Consider the following 18774-nt stretch of genomic DNA (forward strand, 5'->3'; position numbering starts at 1 on the left):
CCAGGTGTGTGGCTAATCCGCTTGGCTTGATCCTTTGGATCTGAATATCTGGTAAGGGTCAGCACTCTCAGGGAACATTGATCTGGATATTTCTACACGTTGTGATTCCATATAATTATCTGATTATACACAGAACTTTCACAGAGTTGATATTGGATTAAAGAAGATTTTTCTTCCTCTTTTGGGACTTTTTAGTGTTCACTATTTTTTGACAAGTCACGTTTTTTTGAGCGCAACTCCAGTTCTTCTTTTCATAATATTTTTTGTTTGTATAAACATTTTGAGTTTGCAGCTGATTTTTATTGTTATAGATAAGCACACTTTTTTCACTTTTCACATAGAAAACATACTTATTTACAAAAAAAAATAACAGAAACAACTTTTTATTTTCAAAATGTTCTGTCTTTTTTTATTTTTTTGCGCAAAAAATAAAAACCGCAATGGTGATCAAATACCACCAAAATAAATCTCTATTTGTGGGAACAAAATGATAAAAAATGTGTTTGGGTACAGTGTATCACGACCGCGCAATTGTCATTCAAATTGCGACAGCGCTGAAAGCTGAAAATTGGCTTGGGCAGGAAGGTGCATAAGTGCCCGGTATTGAAGTGGTTAAGGGGGCGTGGCATGGGGCGTGTCCTATGCCTACATACGTTTGTTGGTAGGTGTCCCTCATTCCTTTCTCAAAATGTTGGAAGGTATGCTCTTTCACACTGCAGAGTGCCTGAGCATCATGGGAAATGTAGTTCCAAAACATCTGGGGTGCCGAGGTTCTCCATCACTGACCTAGGGTCTCTGGTAAAAAAAAAAAATATCATGTTTTGGGGGTTCTGAGGAATTTTCTACCCCTAAAAATATGGGACCAGATCCACATACAATTAGATAGGCGCAGCGTATGTCAGATACGCTACGCCGCTGTAACTTACTTTTTAATTCTTTGAATCCACAAAGAATTTGCGCCGTAAGTTACGGCGGCGTAGTGTATCTCTCGGCACGTAATTCAAATCGGCAAGTAGGGGGCGTGTTTCATTTAAATGAAGCGCGTCATTTTTTTAACTTAGACGTGAATTACGTCCATCCCTATTCACGGACGACTTACGCAAAAAAAAAAATTCAAATTTCGGCGCGGGAACGACGGCCATACTTTAACATGGCAAGTCTATCTATACGCCGCAAAATAGCAGCTTTAACTATACGCCGGAAAAAGCCGACTAGAGACGACGTAAGAAAATGTGACGGCCGCGCGTACGTTCGTGGATCGTCGGAAATAGCTAATTTGCATACCCGACGCGGAAAACGACGCAAACTCCACCCAGCGGACGCCGAAGTATTGCATCTACGATCCGAAGGCATACGCCTGTCGGATCGAACCCAGATGCCGTTGTATCTTGGTTTGAGGATTCAAACTAAAGATACGACGCGGGAAATTTGAAATTACGCCTGCGTATCAGTAGATACGCCGGCGTACTCGCTATGAGGATCTGGCCCATGATTTTTTACATGTAGGAGCGAAGTGCCAGAATTGGCCCGGGTGTGTGTAATAGAAGCACAGGCATTTACAATTACAGACAGTAGAGGGCAGCAGATCCCTACACAAGTAAGCCGCCTATCTTATCCAAAGTGTTGCATCTGTAAGATTATCCAGGTTCTACTTTATCAGTTCTGTTATCTAAATAACAATTCGGTATCTGTTAGCAAACATTAACCACTTCCAGACCGCCGCACGCCGATATACGTCGGCTGTTTAACCACTTCCATACCGGGGAGCACTTACGCACCTTCCTGCCCAAGCCAATTTTCAGCTTTCAGCGCTGTCGCAATTTGAATGACAATTGCGCGGTCGTGCTACCCTGTACCCAAATGACATTTTTATCATTTTGTTCCCACAGATAGAGCTTTCTTTTGGTGGTATTTGATCACCTCTGCGATTTTTATATATTTGTAAATAAGTACATTTTCTTCTTTAATTACGGGCACTGATATGGCGGCACTGATGGGCACCGATGAGGTGGCACTGATGGGCACTGATATGGCGGCACTGGTATGCTGCACTGATGGGCACTCATAGGCGGCACTGGGCACTCTTTGGCGGCACTGATGGGCACTCATGGGCGGCACTTATGGGTGGCACTGATGGGTACTTATGGGTGGCACAGATGGGCACTGATAGGTGGGCACTGGGCATAAATGGGCACTGAGAGGTGGCACTGATGGACACTGAGGGGTGGCACTGATGGACACTGAGGGGTGGCACTGATGGCATTGCTGGGCATCATTTCAGTCAGTGCCCATGTTGCCAGTCAGTGCCCATTTGTGGGCACTGATTGGCATCGATTGTGTTCGATTTTTTTTTATTTTATTTTTTTTACGATTTCTTCTCTATTGAGCACCGGGGGGCACTCCCTGGTGGTCCAGTGTTGGCATCCGGGGGGATGCCAACAATGTCAAAATTGTCTGAAGTGTCCGCCATAATGTCGTGGTCAGGAAAAAAAAATCGCTGATCGCCGCCATTAGTAGTAAAAAAAAACATTATTAATAAAAATGCAATAAAACTATCCCCTATTTTGTAAACGCTATAAATTTTGCGCAAACCAATCGATAAACGCTTATTGCGATTTTTTTTACCAAAAATATGTAGAATATGTATTGGCCTAAACTGAGGAAAACATTTTTTTTTATATATATTTTTGGGGGATATTTATTATAGCAAAAAGTAAAAAATATTGCATTTTTTTAAAAATTTACGCTCTATTTTTGTTTATAGCGCAAAAAAATAAAAACCGCAGAGGTGATCAAATACCACCAAAAGAAAGCTCTATTTGTAGGGAAAAAAAGGACGCCAATTTTGTTTGGGAGCCACGTCGCACAACCGCGCAATTGTCATTTAAATCGACCCAGTGCCGAATCGCAACAACTGGCCGGGTCCTTTACCTGCATTTTGGTCCGGGTCTTAAGTGGTTAATACGCAATTGAAGTCGTAGAGAGAATTTTCGGACTCCCCCCCCACACATTGTTACAATATATTGTGTTTTCTAGTTACGGGTCCTAAACCTGTGTCACCTCTCTGCAGTCTGGTTGGGAAATCCTCATTGTGTTCCTTTATTTGATGTTTGCAGATTTACAAAATGTTAACACAACGGTGAAGTAAAAAAATAAAATAAAAAAAGTCTCCCGTAAGCTGTCAATATTTAACCTCCCCATGTGAGTCCAGTCTAAGTCCATACAAACAGATTGCAGACATTCCCTTTGTTGTAAGCTCAGCAAATATTGAATCTGATTGGACGCACAATGCTCAGGGTCCCCCACACAGCTCCAATCTCCACCTATTCCTGCCCAAATATTCGCACATTCCTCCACATTAAGGTTTGCACGCTGTCACCGACTTCTCTAAGTCACCGAAACACGCCGCCGGTGAATCACAATAGCTTCTCCCCGCCATGGACACCCCCCCCTCCTAAAAAAAAGATAACTTTTTATTAAAAAAAAATTGTGACCCCCCCCCCATGGTTTTCACTGGTTCATCCTGGGACCTGTAGTTCTTCACTAGTTGGGGGGGGGGGGTCACATCTTCAGCTCTGAGGGGTTCATGGTGGGACCTGTAGTCCTTCACTTTTGGGGGTCACATTCCCCCCAAAAGTGAAGGACTACAAGTCCCAGCATGAACTCCTAATATCTAAAGATGTGACACCCCCCCCCCAATTTAAAGGACTACAGCACCCAGCATAAACCCCCTGAGATCTAAGGGTGTGATCCCATAGATTCCACAGTTTTATGCTGGGACCTGTAGTTCTTCACTATTTGGGGGGGGGGGGGGTCTCACATCTTCAGCTCTGGGGGGGTTCATGCTGGGACCTGTAGTCCTTAACTTTGGGGAGGTCACAGCCCCCCTCCCGCCCAAAGTAAAGGACTACCAATCCCAGCATGAACCGATGTGACCCCCCCCTCCCCATTTTGAAAATCCCAGCATGAACCTGTGAGATCTAAGGGTGTGACCCCATAGATTTCACAGATCTATGCTGGGACCTGTAGTTCTTCACTAGTTTGGGGGGGGGGGTGTCACATCTTAAGCTCTGAGGGGTTCATGCTGGGACCTGTGTCAGTTTCATTCTGGGACACTGTATTGTCCCAGAGTGAAGGTGCCTGGGACAGACCTGCAGAATGCGGGACTGTCCCGGGCAATCCGGGACACGTGGTCACCCTAGTTCAGGGTGCTCAACCTGCGGCCCTCCAGCTGTTGCAGAACAACAAGTGCCATAAAGCATTGCGAGGCTGAACATTACAAGCATGACTCCCAAAGGCTGAGGCATGATGGGACTTGTAGTTCCGCGACAGCCAAAGATTGAGCGCCTATTGCGGTAACCGCTTGTTAGGCCGACCTGCAGCAACCCAAGCACCCATTGCTTTTGTCATATGTATAATGAACTCTCTTATTAATCTTTATATTGACCCAACTGATCAGTGCCGCACTTCACCACTAGATGGCGCTCCGATATCATTCCTATGGGAGAGGCTGTGTCCACATTGTTGGACTTGCTGAATTTGGTCACTTTAGTTTAAATCTATACTTTGTGTGACACTAAGAGAGCAGAGGAGGCTGAAACCGCAGAGAGGATCGCACGGTCCTATCATGTTATTTTATACCGTCCTCCTGAACCTCGCCTTTTATTTAACCAGGTTAGTACACATTTAATATCTCTTTTTATGATTAGATGTGGGGCTGATATTTAGAAGTGAGGCTATTTCTAAAATATATAGTTATGTACATCTATAGATAACATAGAGGTATAGTTGCTTAGGACAAAATTGCATATGCTTAGAAAACCAGAAAGTACATGCCAAGTAAAAAAAAAGTAAAATAAAGTTTAAAGTAGTTAAAAACCTTTATCAGAAATTGTGATATTGGTTTTCTTCGGGAGCTAAAAAATGGACAGGAAAATAATAAGAGAGTATTTACTTTAAATATTACTGCTATAAAATAATAATAATAGTAATAATATTAATAATTATTATTATTGTTCATGAGGATAATGATAATATTATTTTACAGGATTTTGATATAGTTTTGTACATCTATAGATAACATATAGGTATCGTTGCTTAGGAAAAAATTGCAAATGCTTAGAAAACCAGAAAGTACATGCCAAGTAAAAAAAGTAAAAAAAGTAAAAAAGTACAAAAAAGTTTAAAGTAGTTAAAAAACCTTTGTCAGAAATTGTGATATTGGTTTTCTTCGGGAGCTAAAAAATGGACAGGAAAATAATAAGGGAGTATTTACTTTAAATATTACTGCCATAAAATAATAATCGAGATCGGTGGCGAACGAGCCGACGCCTATAGACTGCGTGATGAGCAGCTGGTCATCCTGGAGCGGGTGTGACCCATGTACGAAAAAGAGAGTAAGTACTGAAAGTTCCAAGTGCGGCAGGGAGGCTTTAACAGAGAACTCACTGGCCCAGATTCAAGTAGAATTGCGCGATATTTGTGGGGGAGCAGGGCAACGATTTTGCCCTGCGCCCCCGCAAATATTTTGCGCTGCCCTCGATTCACGGAGCAGTAGCTCCGTGAATTGCTAGGGCGCGCCGGCAAATTTGCCCGGCGTAAGCGCGCGCAAGTTAAATGATCCCGCCGGGGGCGGGAATCATTTAAATTAGGCGCGCTCCCGCGCCGAGCGTACAGCGCATGCTCCATCGGGAAACTTTCCCGACGTGCATTGCGGCAAATGACGTCGCAAGGACGTCATTTGCTTCTAAGTGAACGTGAATGGCGTCCAGCGCCATTCACGTTTCACTTACGCAAACGCCGTGAAATTCAAATATCACGGCGCGGGAAGGCCGGCTATATAATGCTATAATGCTATACTTTAGCATTGATTGCGCTAAAAGTAGCTGTACGGAAACTCCGTACCTGGCTTGCGCGGGGCCCGCGCAAGCTTGTGAATCAGTGGTAGTATGCAATTTGCATACTACACGCTGATACACAATGGGAGCGCCCCCTAGCGGCCCCCGCAAGAATGCAGCCTAAAATCTGCGAGGCATAGGAGCCTTATGCCGCGCAGATTTTAGCCTGCAGTCGGTGTAACGAGGTTCCTGAATCAGGAGCACTCGTTACACCGGAGCAAGTAAGCACTTGCGCTGCGTAACCTATGGTTGCGCGGGCGCAAGTGCTTCTTGAATCTGGGCCTCTCTTCTTAGAGTCCGAGTTTGGTCTAAATGTAAGCTCCAGAAAACTCTCCACACCATTTACTCAATTCTCCATTGGAGGTGGAGACATTATCAGACACATCTGCTGCTCCATTATCATTATAAATAGGAAAGCTGGAGGGACATACCAAAAGAAAGTAAGCTGCCTTCCAAAATTCTTTCGCTCACAGTAAGCTTATTGATAAAGATTTTCTACCAGTAAGCTCTTTGTGAATGAAAGAAGCTCAGGAGGCTTGGCCAGTGCCAGGACAAGGTCATCTAGAGCCCAGGGCCAACGTGCCAAACTGCGCCAGCCCCCACCAAACAAAATGTATGAACATTATGTATCAGCATACTTACCCCCTAAGCATAAATCCCCCCTCCTCTCAGGACAAATACACCCCCCCTGCTGAAATTCCCCCTCCCATGAAAAATCTTTGCCCCCCAATCCCCTCTTTCCAGCTCAAATCCTCTCTTTCTTAAAGCGGAGTTCCACCCAAAAGTGGAACTTCCGCTTTAAGAACTCCTCACCCCCCTGACATGACACTTTTGGCATGTCATTTTTTGGGGGGGATGTACCCTTTTTTTCATGGGACTTCCTGTCCCACTTTTTGCTTCCTATCTTCGGCCGCCAAGGCGATTCCTCCTGTCGGCCTAGGTGGCCCCTCCCTGCCAGCGATCTTCTGGGACACAACTCAGGTCCCAGAAGATCAGCTGGCCAATAGGAGAGCGCAGCGCAACTCGCGCATGCGCAATGCCGTAAGCTGTCACGCCTGGGTGCCCACAGTTACCATGACTGCGCTGAGGAGAGGAGGGGGAGAGGAGCAGGCCTCCAGGCAGCCGCATTGCTGGACAGCAGGGCAGGTAAGTGTCGGTTTATTAAAAGTCAGCAGCTATGCCTTTTGTAGCTGCTGACTTTTAATAAACTAAAAAACGGGGTAAAATCCCCCCCCCCCTCAAAAAAAATCACTTTTTCTAGCACAATTCCTCTCCTCCCACTCCAAAACCCCCCTCCCAGCGCAAATTCCCCCCAATCTCACCTCCTAGCACAAACACATCTATCACATCTATCCAACACATCTATCCAAACATCGACTGTTAAATTTATGAATAGTCAGATAAGGAATCCTGCTGATGGATCTGTAAAGGCATCCAGTTTCCAGGCGAAGGCAAAGAACTACGTCCAAAACTTGGCATCAGAACATCTTGGGTAATTCCATAGTCACGTGAAGTCACGTGACTTCCTCAGGGCTCCCTGAGGACGTCACGAGACCAGTGACGCAACACGTCAGGCGGAGCCTTGTGACGACAGTTCTGGTGGTGTTTTATGGAAGTACGGTGAAGAGACATGTGTGTCACTACTCCCATTGCTTTTTACTGCGGTTTTTACCCTTACTTGATGTAAGCAGTTTCTTTTACTAAATAAATTTACTTTTCATTTGGCAATATTGCACTATGGCTGTTCTTTGTTTCCTGTGAGCGCCATTTATACAAGAAGTGTCATTCCTTGGAGTGAACTGTTTCCTCTATATATGGCATTTCCCAAGATGTTTTGATGCCAGGTTTTGGACGTAGTTCTTCGTCTTCGCCTGGAACCTGGATGCCTTTACAGATCCATCAGCATCTGACTATCTGATGAGCCTTGTTGGGTCATTGTTGGAGGTGAGCGGCCAATTCATAAATGTTAACAGTCGATATTTGGATCTGTTTTTTGTTCTATCAAGTTATCCCTATGAGATTTTTTACCTCTATATGAACTAACTCCTACCATTGGGCTTTAGTTGGACTTTTATTCACGTTTATTTATTTATTTGTATGTTTGGACACTCATCATATTCATTCTTTGAGTATATTACTCTATGGCACATCATTGAATAAGCGCACCATTCTCATCTTTTTCTTTTATACTTTCAGGTTCTAACCATTTGCTACTCTATCCAAAACAAAAAAAGGTTTCAGGCCTAGATACACAAATTCCCCCTTCCTATGCCAATACCCATTAAAAACCACATTCCTACTATAATATCCAGACACACTATTCAAAGACTGTTTTTAGAGGCACGGGCAATGGGAAGGTACACTCTTCTGATAATGTTTTTCATTTGCACAGTATCGATTTACTCAAATGACCCAAGTGCCACAGTTCGGTGGTGAGCGGTGTGACATCATAGACCGCGAGGAGGAGTCATGTGTGACCAGCAGCCTTTGCAGGAACAACAAGAGATGTGAGGGCTTCCAGTGTGTGGGGTCTGGTAAGAATCTATTTAGTGTGTCTGACCAATCACCATTATACTTTACAACAAAAATTGGGACCCAAGGGACCAAAAAGCTGTTCACTTACTCTTCCTCAAAGATATCTTCAAGTCTAAAAGTCAGTTAAAAGTCTTAGCCAATTCATCCTTATAGGGGAGGACCTCCTATAGTCCAGGTACTGGCCAACACATTCTATACTTTGGTGCCCTTCAATTACATTGTGTAGGGCAGGGGTCTCCAAACATTCTAAACAAAGGGCTGGTTTATTGTCCTTCAGACACGTGGAGGGCCAGACTTTGGCCAGCGGGAGTGGAAATTTTCCCGGCATCAGTGGGAGTAAACATCTGGTATTAGGGGGAGGAATAGTGCCCCATTGCTGTTATCATAGGAAGGAATAGTGCCCCATTAGTGGTGTCAGTGGGAGAAATGGTACTCCATTATCGGTGTCAGATGGCAGAATAGGGTCTCGTATCAGTGGGAGGGATAGTGCCCCAAGGGCCTGATAAAGGCAAGCAAAGGGCCGCAGTTTGGAGACCCCTGGTGTAGGGTGTGCTATGATGAAAGCAGAGCAGGATCATCCATGAGGAAACCTAGACAGGAGCCTAGGGCCTGGTTGGTGTCCCAGAGTCCCAACCTCAACCTTCATACGGCTACTGTAACAATGTACCACGAATAAAAGCAGAGAATAGAGTATTATATATTTCTTCATGTGTTCGAAAAGTAGGAAGATCATGTCACCTGTATGCAGGAAAACCTTAGTATAGTAGTCTGGACTCCAGGTTGTAGAATTCATTAACATGGTTATGTTAATGAGCACCGCTGTACTGCCTAGTGGCGTCGCTAGGGGGTGGCTCTTAGGGCTATAGCCCCGAGTCTCTGAGAGACATAATCTCTCACCGCCCTGCATCACTGCTGTTCCGCTCACACTGTGCAGCCGTGGGCAGCATAGACATGACATGATCTCTCACCGCTGTAGCAATGTTCCTGCATGACGCTCACCCTCCACTTCACGCAGTGATGTGAGAAGGAGAAGAAAAATACAGAAGAGAATAAGTAAAATAATAAAGGAGGTGAGTGAGGACTCCTTGTGTTATGCTACTTATGTTTTTTGCACAATTGTGTATAGTTTATATACTCTTTTTGAGCTTGTTTGCAAAAATAAAGTAGGCCGTTCTAGATCAAGTCCAAGGCCAAATTGTTGTCCCAGTCCAGCCTTGTGAGAATATGTTACTGAATGCTAATAAACAGATTGCTCTGGCATGCAGGGTGGCAGTCTGGAACCTCATTATATATGGGAATTTTGTTACAGACAGTGAAAATCTTGATATGTCAGTGGCTTATTATGTGGCCTTTTAGGCCATGGCATGGCCTATATTGGTTATGCAGATTTTTTCCCATGGGCATTTCGGGGGAACCTCCTTGTATAATAAGGATTGCCTCCAGACACAAGGCATGCTCACTGTGACCCTTTGGAGGTCAGAACATCTGGATCTTTGTAAGAAATGTTCATATGAGGAGCATTTGAGATAAATCAAGTTATCCCTTTTAGCTATGTGAAGAATTCTGATCACTGAAACATTCTGAGATGTTGCTAAACTTCAGCATTGTGTGACTGTGTGAGATTGATGTGCCAGGTGACAAACAAATCATAGCAATGGAGATTAATAGACCGCAAGCATGAGATTTCAATCTCTCATTCGCACTGCTCAAAAAATCGATGTCGCTGTGCCCTGACTATTGATATTTTGTTATATACTCCAGGAAAGTGTATCCCTCGACGACTGACGTGTAATGGAGATGACGACTGTGGAGATTCCTCTGATGAGAAGAACTGTAAGTCTATCCGGAGTCCATGTACAGATAGGATGGAGCAGTACTGGGCCATTGAAAACCTGGCATCCGGGTAGGTACTTCTGGTATAACCCGCCACAGGGCTGCCATGAGGAATGGGGCCCCTTACACAGCTTCGGGCATATGGGCCCCCTGAAGCAGAGAACCAGGGGGGTGCTGCCGCCGCGAATTAAGAAGCGGGGGGTGCCGCCACTAATTGAGAAGCGGGGGGCGTGAATTGAGAAGCAGGGGGTGCCACGAACAAAAAAAAAGAAAAGAAAAGGAGGGGTTGCACTGGGGACCTCTGGGCCCCTTACAAAACAAATTGAAAAAAAAAAAAAAAAAATTATATTTAAAAAAGAAATATAAAAAAAAGAAAAAAAAGGGGGGGGGGTAGCCATCCAGGGCCCTGGGGATCTCTGGGCCCTTTAATAAAAACAAAAAATAAAAAAATATATATATATACAAAATGTAAAAACATTTTTTTATAAAAAAAAAAATTTGGGGTTTGCCATCCGGGGCCTTGCGGACCTCTGGGCCCCTTACAAAAAATAATAATAAAAAAAAAAAAAAAAGGGGTTGCCATCCGGGCTCCTGGGGACCTTTGGGCCCCTTACAGGTGTACTGCCTGTACCCCCCTGATGGCGGCCCTGACCTGCCATGATTGGGCTCATAGAACCCAAGGGAGCGTCAATGCACTGTCCCATGAACTTGTTTTTTTTCTGTCTTCTCTGGGATGCCCCAATGTATTTCTGTCTTTGTTCTGGGACCCCAAGTCTCAGCATGACATTGTTCTGCCACCCAGACAGTCAATGTGCTCGCTCGTCCCCACCCCCATTCCTGACCGGCCGGGCAGCGTGCTCGGATAAGGGTGTGGTATGGATTCTGGGGGGAACCCCACGCCGTTTTTTTGGCATAGGTGTTCCCCTTAAAATCCATACCAGACCGAAGGGTCTGGTATCATCCTGGGGGGGAACCTCACGCACATTTTTTTTTAAATTTGCGCGGGGGTCCCCTTCAAGATTCTCTGCACACCAGTCGCCCCGCAAGTCGGATCATCTTGATCCAACTTCTGGTGCGACCCCATAGGGAACCAATTAATTTTGAATAGAGAAAGAAACGCAGGACGAGGCTTACAACTCTAACGCTGGAGCTTCAGAACGCACTGGTCCTTTTTTTTTTTTTTTTTGCAGCTTAACCACTTAAGGACCGGACCAATATGCTGCTACATGACCCAAGGGGTTTTTACAATTCGGCACTGCGTCACTTTAACAGACAATTGCGCGGTCGTGCGACGTGGCTCCCAAACAAAATTGGCGTCCTTTTTTTCCCACAAATAGAGCTTTCTTTTGGTGGTATTTGATCACCTCTGCGTTTTTTATTTTCTGCGCTATAAACAAAAATAGAGCAACAATTTTGAAAAAAATGCAATATTTTTTACTTTTTGCTATAATAAATATCCCCAAAAAATATATATAAAAAAAAATGTTTTCCTCAGTTTAGGCCGATACGTATTCTTCTACCTATTTTTGGTAAAAAAAATCACAATAAGCGTTTATCGATTGGTTTGCGCAAAATTTATAGCGTTTACAAAATAGGGGATAGTTTTATTGCATTTTTATTATTTTTTTTTTTTTTACTACTAATGGCGGCGATCAGCGATTTTTTTCGTGACTGCGACATTATGGCGGACACTTCGGACAATTTTGACACATTTTTGGGACCATTGTCATTTTCACAGCAAAAAATGCATTTAAATTGCATTGTTTATTGTGAAAATGACAGTTGCAGTTTGGGAGTTGAACACAGGGGGCGCTGTAGGATTTAGGGTTCACCTAGTGTGTGTTTACAACTGTAGGGGGGTGTGGCTGTAGGATGTCATCGATCGAGTCTCCCTATATAAGGGATGACTCGATCGCTGCAGCGCCACAGTGAAGCACGGGGAAGCCGTGTTTACATACGGCTCTCCCCGTTCTTCAGCTCCGGGGAGCGATCGCGATGGAGCGTCTATAAACGAATAGCCGCGCCGTCGTCCCGGATCGCTCCCCGAGGGAATCCGACCGCCGCATGTAGCGGGGGGGGGGGGTCCCGATCGGACCCGCGGAAAGGCAGGGACGTACAGGTACGCCAATGTGCCTGTCCGTGCCATTCTGCCGACGTATATCTACATGCGGCGGTCGGGAAGCGGTTAAAAACGGCTCAGTCATTTACAGCTCAAAAACGTCATGGTGGGCATGAGGCAATAGGCTAACATGGAGAGCCATTTTTAAGCTACAAAAAACGCTCAGAAAAGTGGAAATGAAGCCTAATACTTACGGTGGTAAAATATTTATTGGAACAAGTTGCAAAAAGTTTTTATTTTACGAATTATATTTTACTTGACTTTTTAAATTTCTTTCAGATTAAATCTGTTAACAAATTTGCGTGAAGGACTTGTGTTGGATCACCGCTACTACGGCGGCGGCTGCGCTCCACATTACATCCTGGGCACTCGGTTTAGAAAGCCGTTTAATGTGGAAAGTTACATCACTGACGTGAGTTGGACTAAACTTTTAACTCATTGTTGACATCAGGATTTCAGCTACACTGTATCATCTTAAATAAGTTCTAATATTTTGGCAAAAATAGGTGACCCCCAATATCCGGATGTCATAAATAGGACCATTCCTCGCAAAAGTGATATTTCGGTTGAGGGAGCCACTGGCATGGGAAATTACAGTGCCATAGCTGCTCCTAGCTTCACCCCTCCACACACTTTTCTCGTTAGAGCTTCACTCTGCATGCAGAATTTTTTTAAATGCTTTTTTTTTTTTTTAATACATTTTTATTGAGTTTAACAAAAAGACAATGGGCTGGATTCAGATACCTGAGCGTATCTGTCCGGCTGGCGTAACGTATCCTAGATACGTTACGCCGCTGTAACTTTGGGTGCAAGTTCCGTATTCAGAAAGAACTTGCGCCCTAAGTTACGGCGGCGTAACGTATGTGGGCCGGCGTAAGCCCGCCTAATTCAAATGGGGATGTTGGGGGCGTGTTTTATTTAAATTTGCTTTGACTCTGTGTATTTTACGTTTTTTTTAAGGGCGCATGCGCCGTTCGTGAAAAACTCCCAGTGCGCATGCTCGAAAATCCGCCGCAAAACGTCATTGCTTCCGACGTAAACGTAAATTACGTCCAACCCTATTCGCGAACGACTTACGCAAACGACGTAAAATTTCAAAACTCGGTGCAGGAACGACGGCCATACTTAACATTAGCTACGCCTCATATAGCAGGGGTAACTATCCGCCGGAAAAAGCCGAACGCAAATGATATAAAAAAAAAACGCTGTGCGGTTGTTCGTTTCTGAATCGGCATAAATACTAATTTGCATATTCCTCGCGTAAAAATACGGAAGCGCCACCTAGCGGCCAGCCTGAAATTGCAGCCTAAGACACTTACACCTGTCGGATCTTAGGGATATCTATGCGTAACTGATTCTCTGAATCAGGCGCATAGATACGACCGAGCGCACTCAGAGATACGCCGTCGTATCTCTTTCTGAATCTGGCCCAATATATTAGACGTGTGCACTGCCGAAAAATTCGTTCATTTTCTTTTTATTTGTTTTTTAGCTTTTTTTTGAAAATTCTGAAAATCCGAAAATTTGGAAAGTCGAAAATTATGAAATTCGAAATTTCTGAAATTCGGAAAATTCATAAATTCGGAATCCGGAAATTCAGAATTTCGGAAATTCTCTCATTTTCAAATGTTCTAATTCTGAATTTTCACATTTCTGATTTTCGAATTTGTAATTTTCCAATTTCCGATTTTCAAATTTCCGGATTTCAAACTTCCGAAATTTCCGAAATTCAAAATTTTCCAATTTCGAAAATTCGGAAATAACAAAATACAATACATGTGTCAATAAAGTAAGCAATAGATGGTTTGGGCCACAGACTTCCACTTATAACTTAATACACGGGAATCTCAAAAAAAAAGTTTAAGAAAATAAAAAACAAAGCTTAACAAACCCCTTTACTGTATCAGATAAGGCAGTGATTGCGATTGGTTGCCAGAGGTTACAGCACACATTATGGCTCACTGATTAGTTGCTAGAGGTTACAGCACATGATTTCTTCTTGTGATTGGTTGCTAGAGATTACAGTACAGTAATACTGCTCACTGATTGGATGCTAGAGGTTACAGCACATGATCTCTTCACTGCAGAGGGGGCATGATATACATATGAATGCCCCCTTTATTTACATATGAATACTGCCGGCCTCAGCTATTTACACATGAATGTCTGCCGCTATTTACATATGAATGATGGTTACTTACTTGTCTGTAGATGAGTCACCTGTACACAACAATAGGGCAGCGCTGAGCAGCATTAGTAGCAGCACTTCACACTGACATATCAGGACACAGCACAGGACTAAAACTTCAAGGGACAAGGGGAATTAAACTAAGATAGTTGGCAAGTATGAGGCAGATGCTTTGGGCCCCACAACAATGACAGGGCCCAGGGCAGCTGACCCTTTTGCCCTGCCTTAAAGATGGCCCTGCTCAGAATTCCTTCGATGGGTTCATTAAAGTGTAAGTTCACCTTCACAGAAAATCTGTAAGGCCCCTCCCCCCTGGTCCTGCTGTACCAGTGTCCCTTGATCCCCTGCTTTCAGGCATTGGGACACCACTTCACTGGTGTTGGGATTTGAAATCCTCTCTTCCCAGCGCTGATAGGGTGGGCTAGGCGGATTCTGATTGGTCAGTGCCGTTCATGTCCGTACATGCTGAGAGGTGCGGATAGGAGATTAAGCCACTGGGAACTGGGCTGGTGAAGCGGCGTCCCGGTGCCTGACAGCGAGGGATCGCGGGACAGTGGTACAGCGGGACCGAGGGGAGGGGTAAAGGGGAACTTACACTTTAAGAAGGGTAAGCCTTGAATTTTTAATGACATTCACCATTGTCACAGAATAAATCAGGGCATGAACCAGTGGCGGCCGGTGCTTAAAAGGGTTGTAAAGCCTCATGTTTTTTCACCTTAATGCATCCTTGCAGTGTCCAGCCCCCCCCCCCCCCCCCCCGAGCCTCCGTTTTACTTACCTGAGCCCCACACCTTTGTGGGCGCGATCCTGCGTCACTCTCCCCATGGCTTCTCGGCTCCTCATTGTATAGATTGATAGCAGCACAGCCATTGGCTCCCGCTGCTGTCAATAACATCCAATGACGTGGCCGCTGGGGGGCGGGGGCCAAGTCATACACTCGGCGGCTATGTACGCCAAGGATATGACACGGAAGCGCGCCCGCAAGGTTAGCCCCTTCAGGAGAGAGCTTCCCAGAGGGGGTTATCGATTGCGGGGAGGAGCCGCGAGAGCCACCGTGGGACCCCAGAAGAGGAGGATTGGGGCCACTCTGTGCAAAACAAACTGCACAGTGGAGGGAAGTATGACATGTTTGTTATTTTTTTTCTTTAAAAACGTGAACCCATAGTATCACTTTAAAGTGGAGGTTCACCCAAAATACAAGTATATAACATTACATTTTGTAACCTCAAACATGTACAGGGGTTCAGTGAGTAGCACTTTCGCTTAGCAGCAAACCACGACACCATCTGCCTGGAGTTTGCGTGTTCTCCCTGTGCCTGCGTGGGTTTCCTCCGGGTACTCCGGTTTCCTCCCACACTCCAAAGACATGCTGGTAGGTAAATTGGATCCTGTCTAAATCAGCCCAGTATATATATGTATATCTGTGTGTTTGACTGTGTGTCCCAAGCGTGTCACAATCCTACGGGGTAAAATGACCGCACCAGCCAAGAAAAAGCGCCCAGAGGCGATTCAGTTCGCATGAGTAGCGCTATACAAGTCATTCATTCATTCATTCATTCATTCATTCATTCATTCATTCATTCATTCATTCATTCATTCATTCAGGGGAGGGGGGGAACTAACACCAATCAGGAACTGCTTTCTGATTGTCCGGGAGGTGAATCAGGAAGACAATAGCGAATATGAATTCACTATTGTCACACAAGTGGGTGGGTTCAGGGCGCAGTGCGCCCCGAGTCCACCCTTTCTTGGAGCCAATGAGAGCCTCAGGATCTAATCATGTGCTGCAAAAAAAACATTAAGATCCATGTGTAGATTAGGGGGCCGGATGCGTGGATGGGGGGGTGGCGCCCATGCGCTCTGCATGAGCGGCCGCCACTGGCGTGAACTCTCATACAGAAGCACTTGACCGTAGTGCAAGTCCACCACGTATGAAACATGCCCACAGCCCCGGAGGCAGAGAGGGGAGGACCCTGGAAACTATTTTGAGATGTGATCTGGTAACAAATGCAGACTTATTTTGTTTAAAAATAGTTTTTTTAACCATATGATCTATATTTGGCTAGAGTTGGGTTCACCTTGAACTCACCACTGCCTGGATTTCTCTTTATAGGCTAAAGGAGAATACAAATTCACACTCTCTGACCACGAATCCTTCTCAGACTATGAAAGAGATTACCTGAGCGCTCATGGAAAGCAAAGAAGCTTCGGCATCGGCATCTTCATCCCCGGAGTGTTCGAGTTCGGATTCAACTATGGCAACATGAAGTTTAAAAAGTACATAGAGAGGACAAAGAGTTTTTCGCACACTGTAAGTATATAGGAGTCGGGGGTTGGGAATAGGTTGCTTAGTCTGTCCTAGGGTGACCACGTGTCCCGGATTGCCCGAAAGTGTCTGTTTCCCAGCCCAGGGTGTTCGCCCCGCCAAATGCCCTGCAATGCACTGTGCCCAACCAGGGCGCAGTGAAAGCTGGTTGTTAAGGAGAGGGGCTGGGAAGCCAGCGTCCTTATTAACCGATGAGTCATCAGCTGTCAATGGGCTTCCCCGCTGACAGCTGAATAAAAAAAAAAAGCTGCCAATAAAAAAAAAGTAAAAAATAAATAAATGGCGTGGAGTCCCCTTCCCCTTGTTTATTCCAGACCCCTTGGGTCCTTTGAGGGCTTCCTGGTTCTGATAACCACTCCGCCTGCCAGGGTAAGATGGGGACAAGGCGCTTTGGGGTGGGGGGGGGGGTAGAGACCCAGAGGTCTGATATTGACTGGGGGGGGGGGGGGGGGACGGTTTTTTTTTTTGCTTTTTTTTTTTTTCAATAGCCGGGTGCCAGCAATTGCAACTGTGAGTCAATTTAAATGTGATTTGCCACTTCTTTCTTTAGAAATGTATTTTTTGCTGCGGCATGTTCTATACATGGTACACATGCGCCACTTTACAGGCAGACTAAGAGGACCCCCCAGGCACTATATTTAGAGGAATTGTTCCTGTAAGCATAATTATAATCACTGCTCCTGAAAAAAACGATCATTTTAAAAATATTTTTTGCATTGATACATGTACCCCAAGGCCATACCCGGCCCCCCCATACTCCTATTATGGCCAATTACTTGCATATAAGCCTTTAGAATTGGCATTGTGAAGGTGAGGGTGTCCCTGAATGGCAGTTTGGAAATGTGGTCACCCTAGTCTGTCCACATCTATACTTCTCAAAGGAGTGTAAAAACCGATACCGACCAATAGGAATTCTTCCTTTATTGTTCTGACACCTCTATGGCTACATGGCTCATATGGGTTTTAATATCAAGAGTTTGGCTCACTTCTCAATGATAGCAAGGATCCTATATTTGTGATTAGTACAGTCAGTCTACCACAGGCCCGGCCTGGCCATAGGGCACGCCGGGCATTTGCCCGGTGGGCTACAGCCCCTGGGCTGCACTTTTTAGGAAGAGTGGCTTCTTGATGACTGAGCTGCACAGCGGGAGGTAAGCGGCAACTGCGGTTCTGACAGGGTTAACGCAGACCGCGGCCGCTGCTCACCTCCCGCTATTCGGGGATTCCTAAAGCAGGGCAGCACATTTCTGAGGTGCAGAAGGAGGCGGGAGAGAAGGCTACTGTGACTTGCAGGAAGCGCCTGCACTGGACAGACACCTCGTGGGATGGCTGCGCTGGAGGTATAGCTACACTGACGCAGACGGCGGCAGCCTCCCTCCTAACACCGGTGACTTGTCGCTATGGTTCCTCTATCGAGATGGTTCCTGTAAGGACTGCGCAGGCGCAATCCTTGCCGGCGGAAATCTCCGAACCTCGGCCGGCATCCAGGCTCATTCCTTAACATCCCCGTGGATTGGAGGATGTTAAAAAAAGAGCCAGGAGGCCAAGCGAGAGCAGCGAGCCGTCCGAGCGAAGCGAGGACATGAGGCCGACTGGCCACTTACCTCAAATTCCACGATCGCTCGTTACAGAGCGAGGACCGGGAGCTGTGTGTGTAAACACACAGCTCCCGGTCCTGTCAGGGGGAGAAATGACTGATCGCATGTTCCTACAATGTATGAACAGCGATCAGTCATTTCCCCTAGTCAGTCCCACCCCCCTTCAGTTAGAACACTTCCAGGGAACATAATTAACCCCTTCCTCGCCCCCTAGTGTTAACCCCTTCCCTGCCAGTGAAATTTTTACAGTAATTAGTGCACTTTTATAGCACTGATCG

The 18774-nt window shown here is 45.4% G+C and overlaps 1 protein-coding gene across 1 annotated transcript in view; it reads left to right on the forward strand.

Moving 5' to 3' along the window:
- The window catches only part of C8B (complement C8 beta chain), a 55385-nt gene that overhangs the window by 18027 nt on the left and 18584 nt on the right, over positions 1-18774 (forward strand). Inside the window, exons 6-10 of the mRNA XM_040361078.1 lie at positions 5305-5396; positions 8290-8431; positions 10194-10335; positions 12664-12796; positions 16686-16883. Coding sequence (XP_040217012.1) covers positions 5305-5396; positions 8290-8431; positions 10194-10335; positions 12664-12796; positions 16686-16883 — 707 coding nt within the window. The remainder of the gene's footprint in view (positions 1-5304; positions 5397-8289; positions 8432-10193; positions 10336-12663; positions 12797-16685; positions 16884-18774) is intronic.

This window comes from Rana temporaria, chromosome 7 (genome assembly GCF_905171775.1).
Source record: "Rana temporaria chromosome 7, aRanTem1.1, whole genome shotgun sequence".
In the NCBI taxonomy this organism is placed as follows: domain Eukaryota; kingdom Metazoa; phylum Chordata; class Amphibia; order Anura; family Ranidae; genus Rana; species Rana temporaria.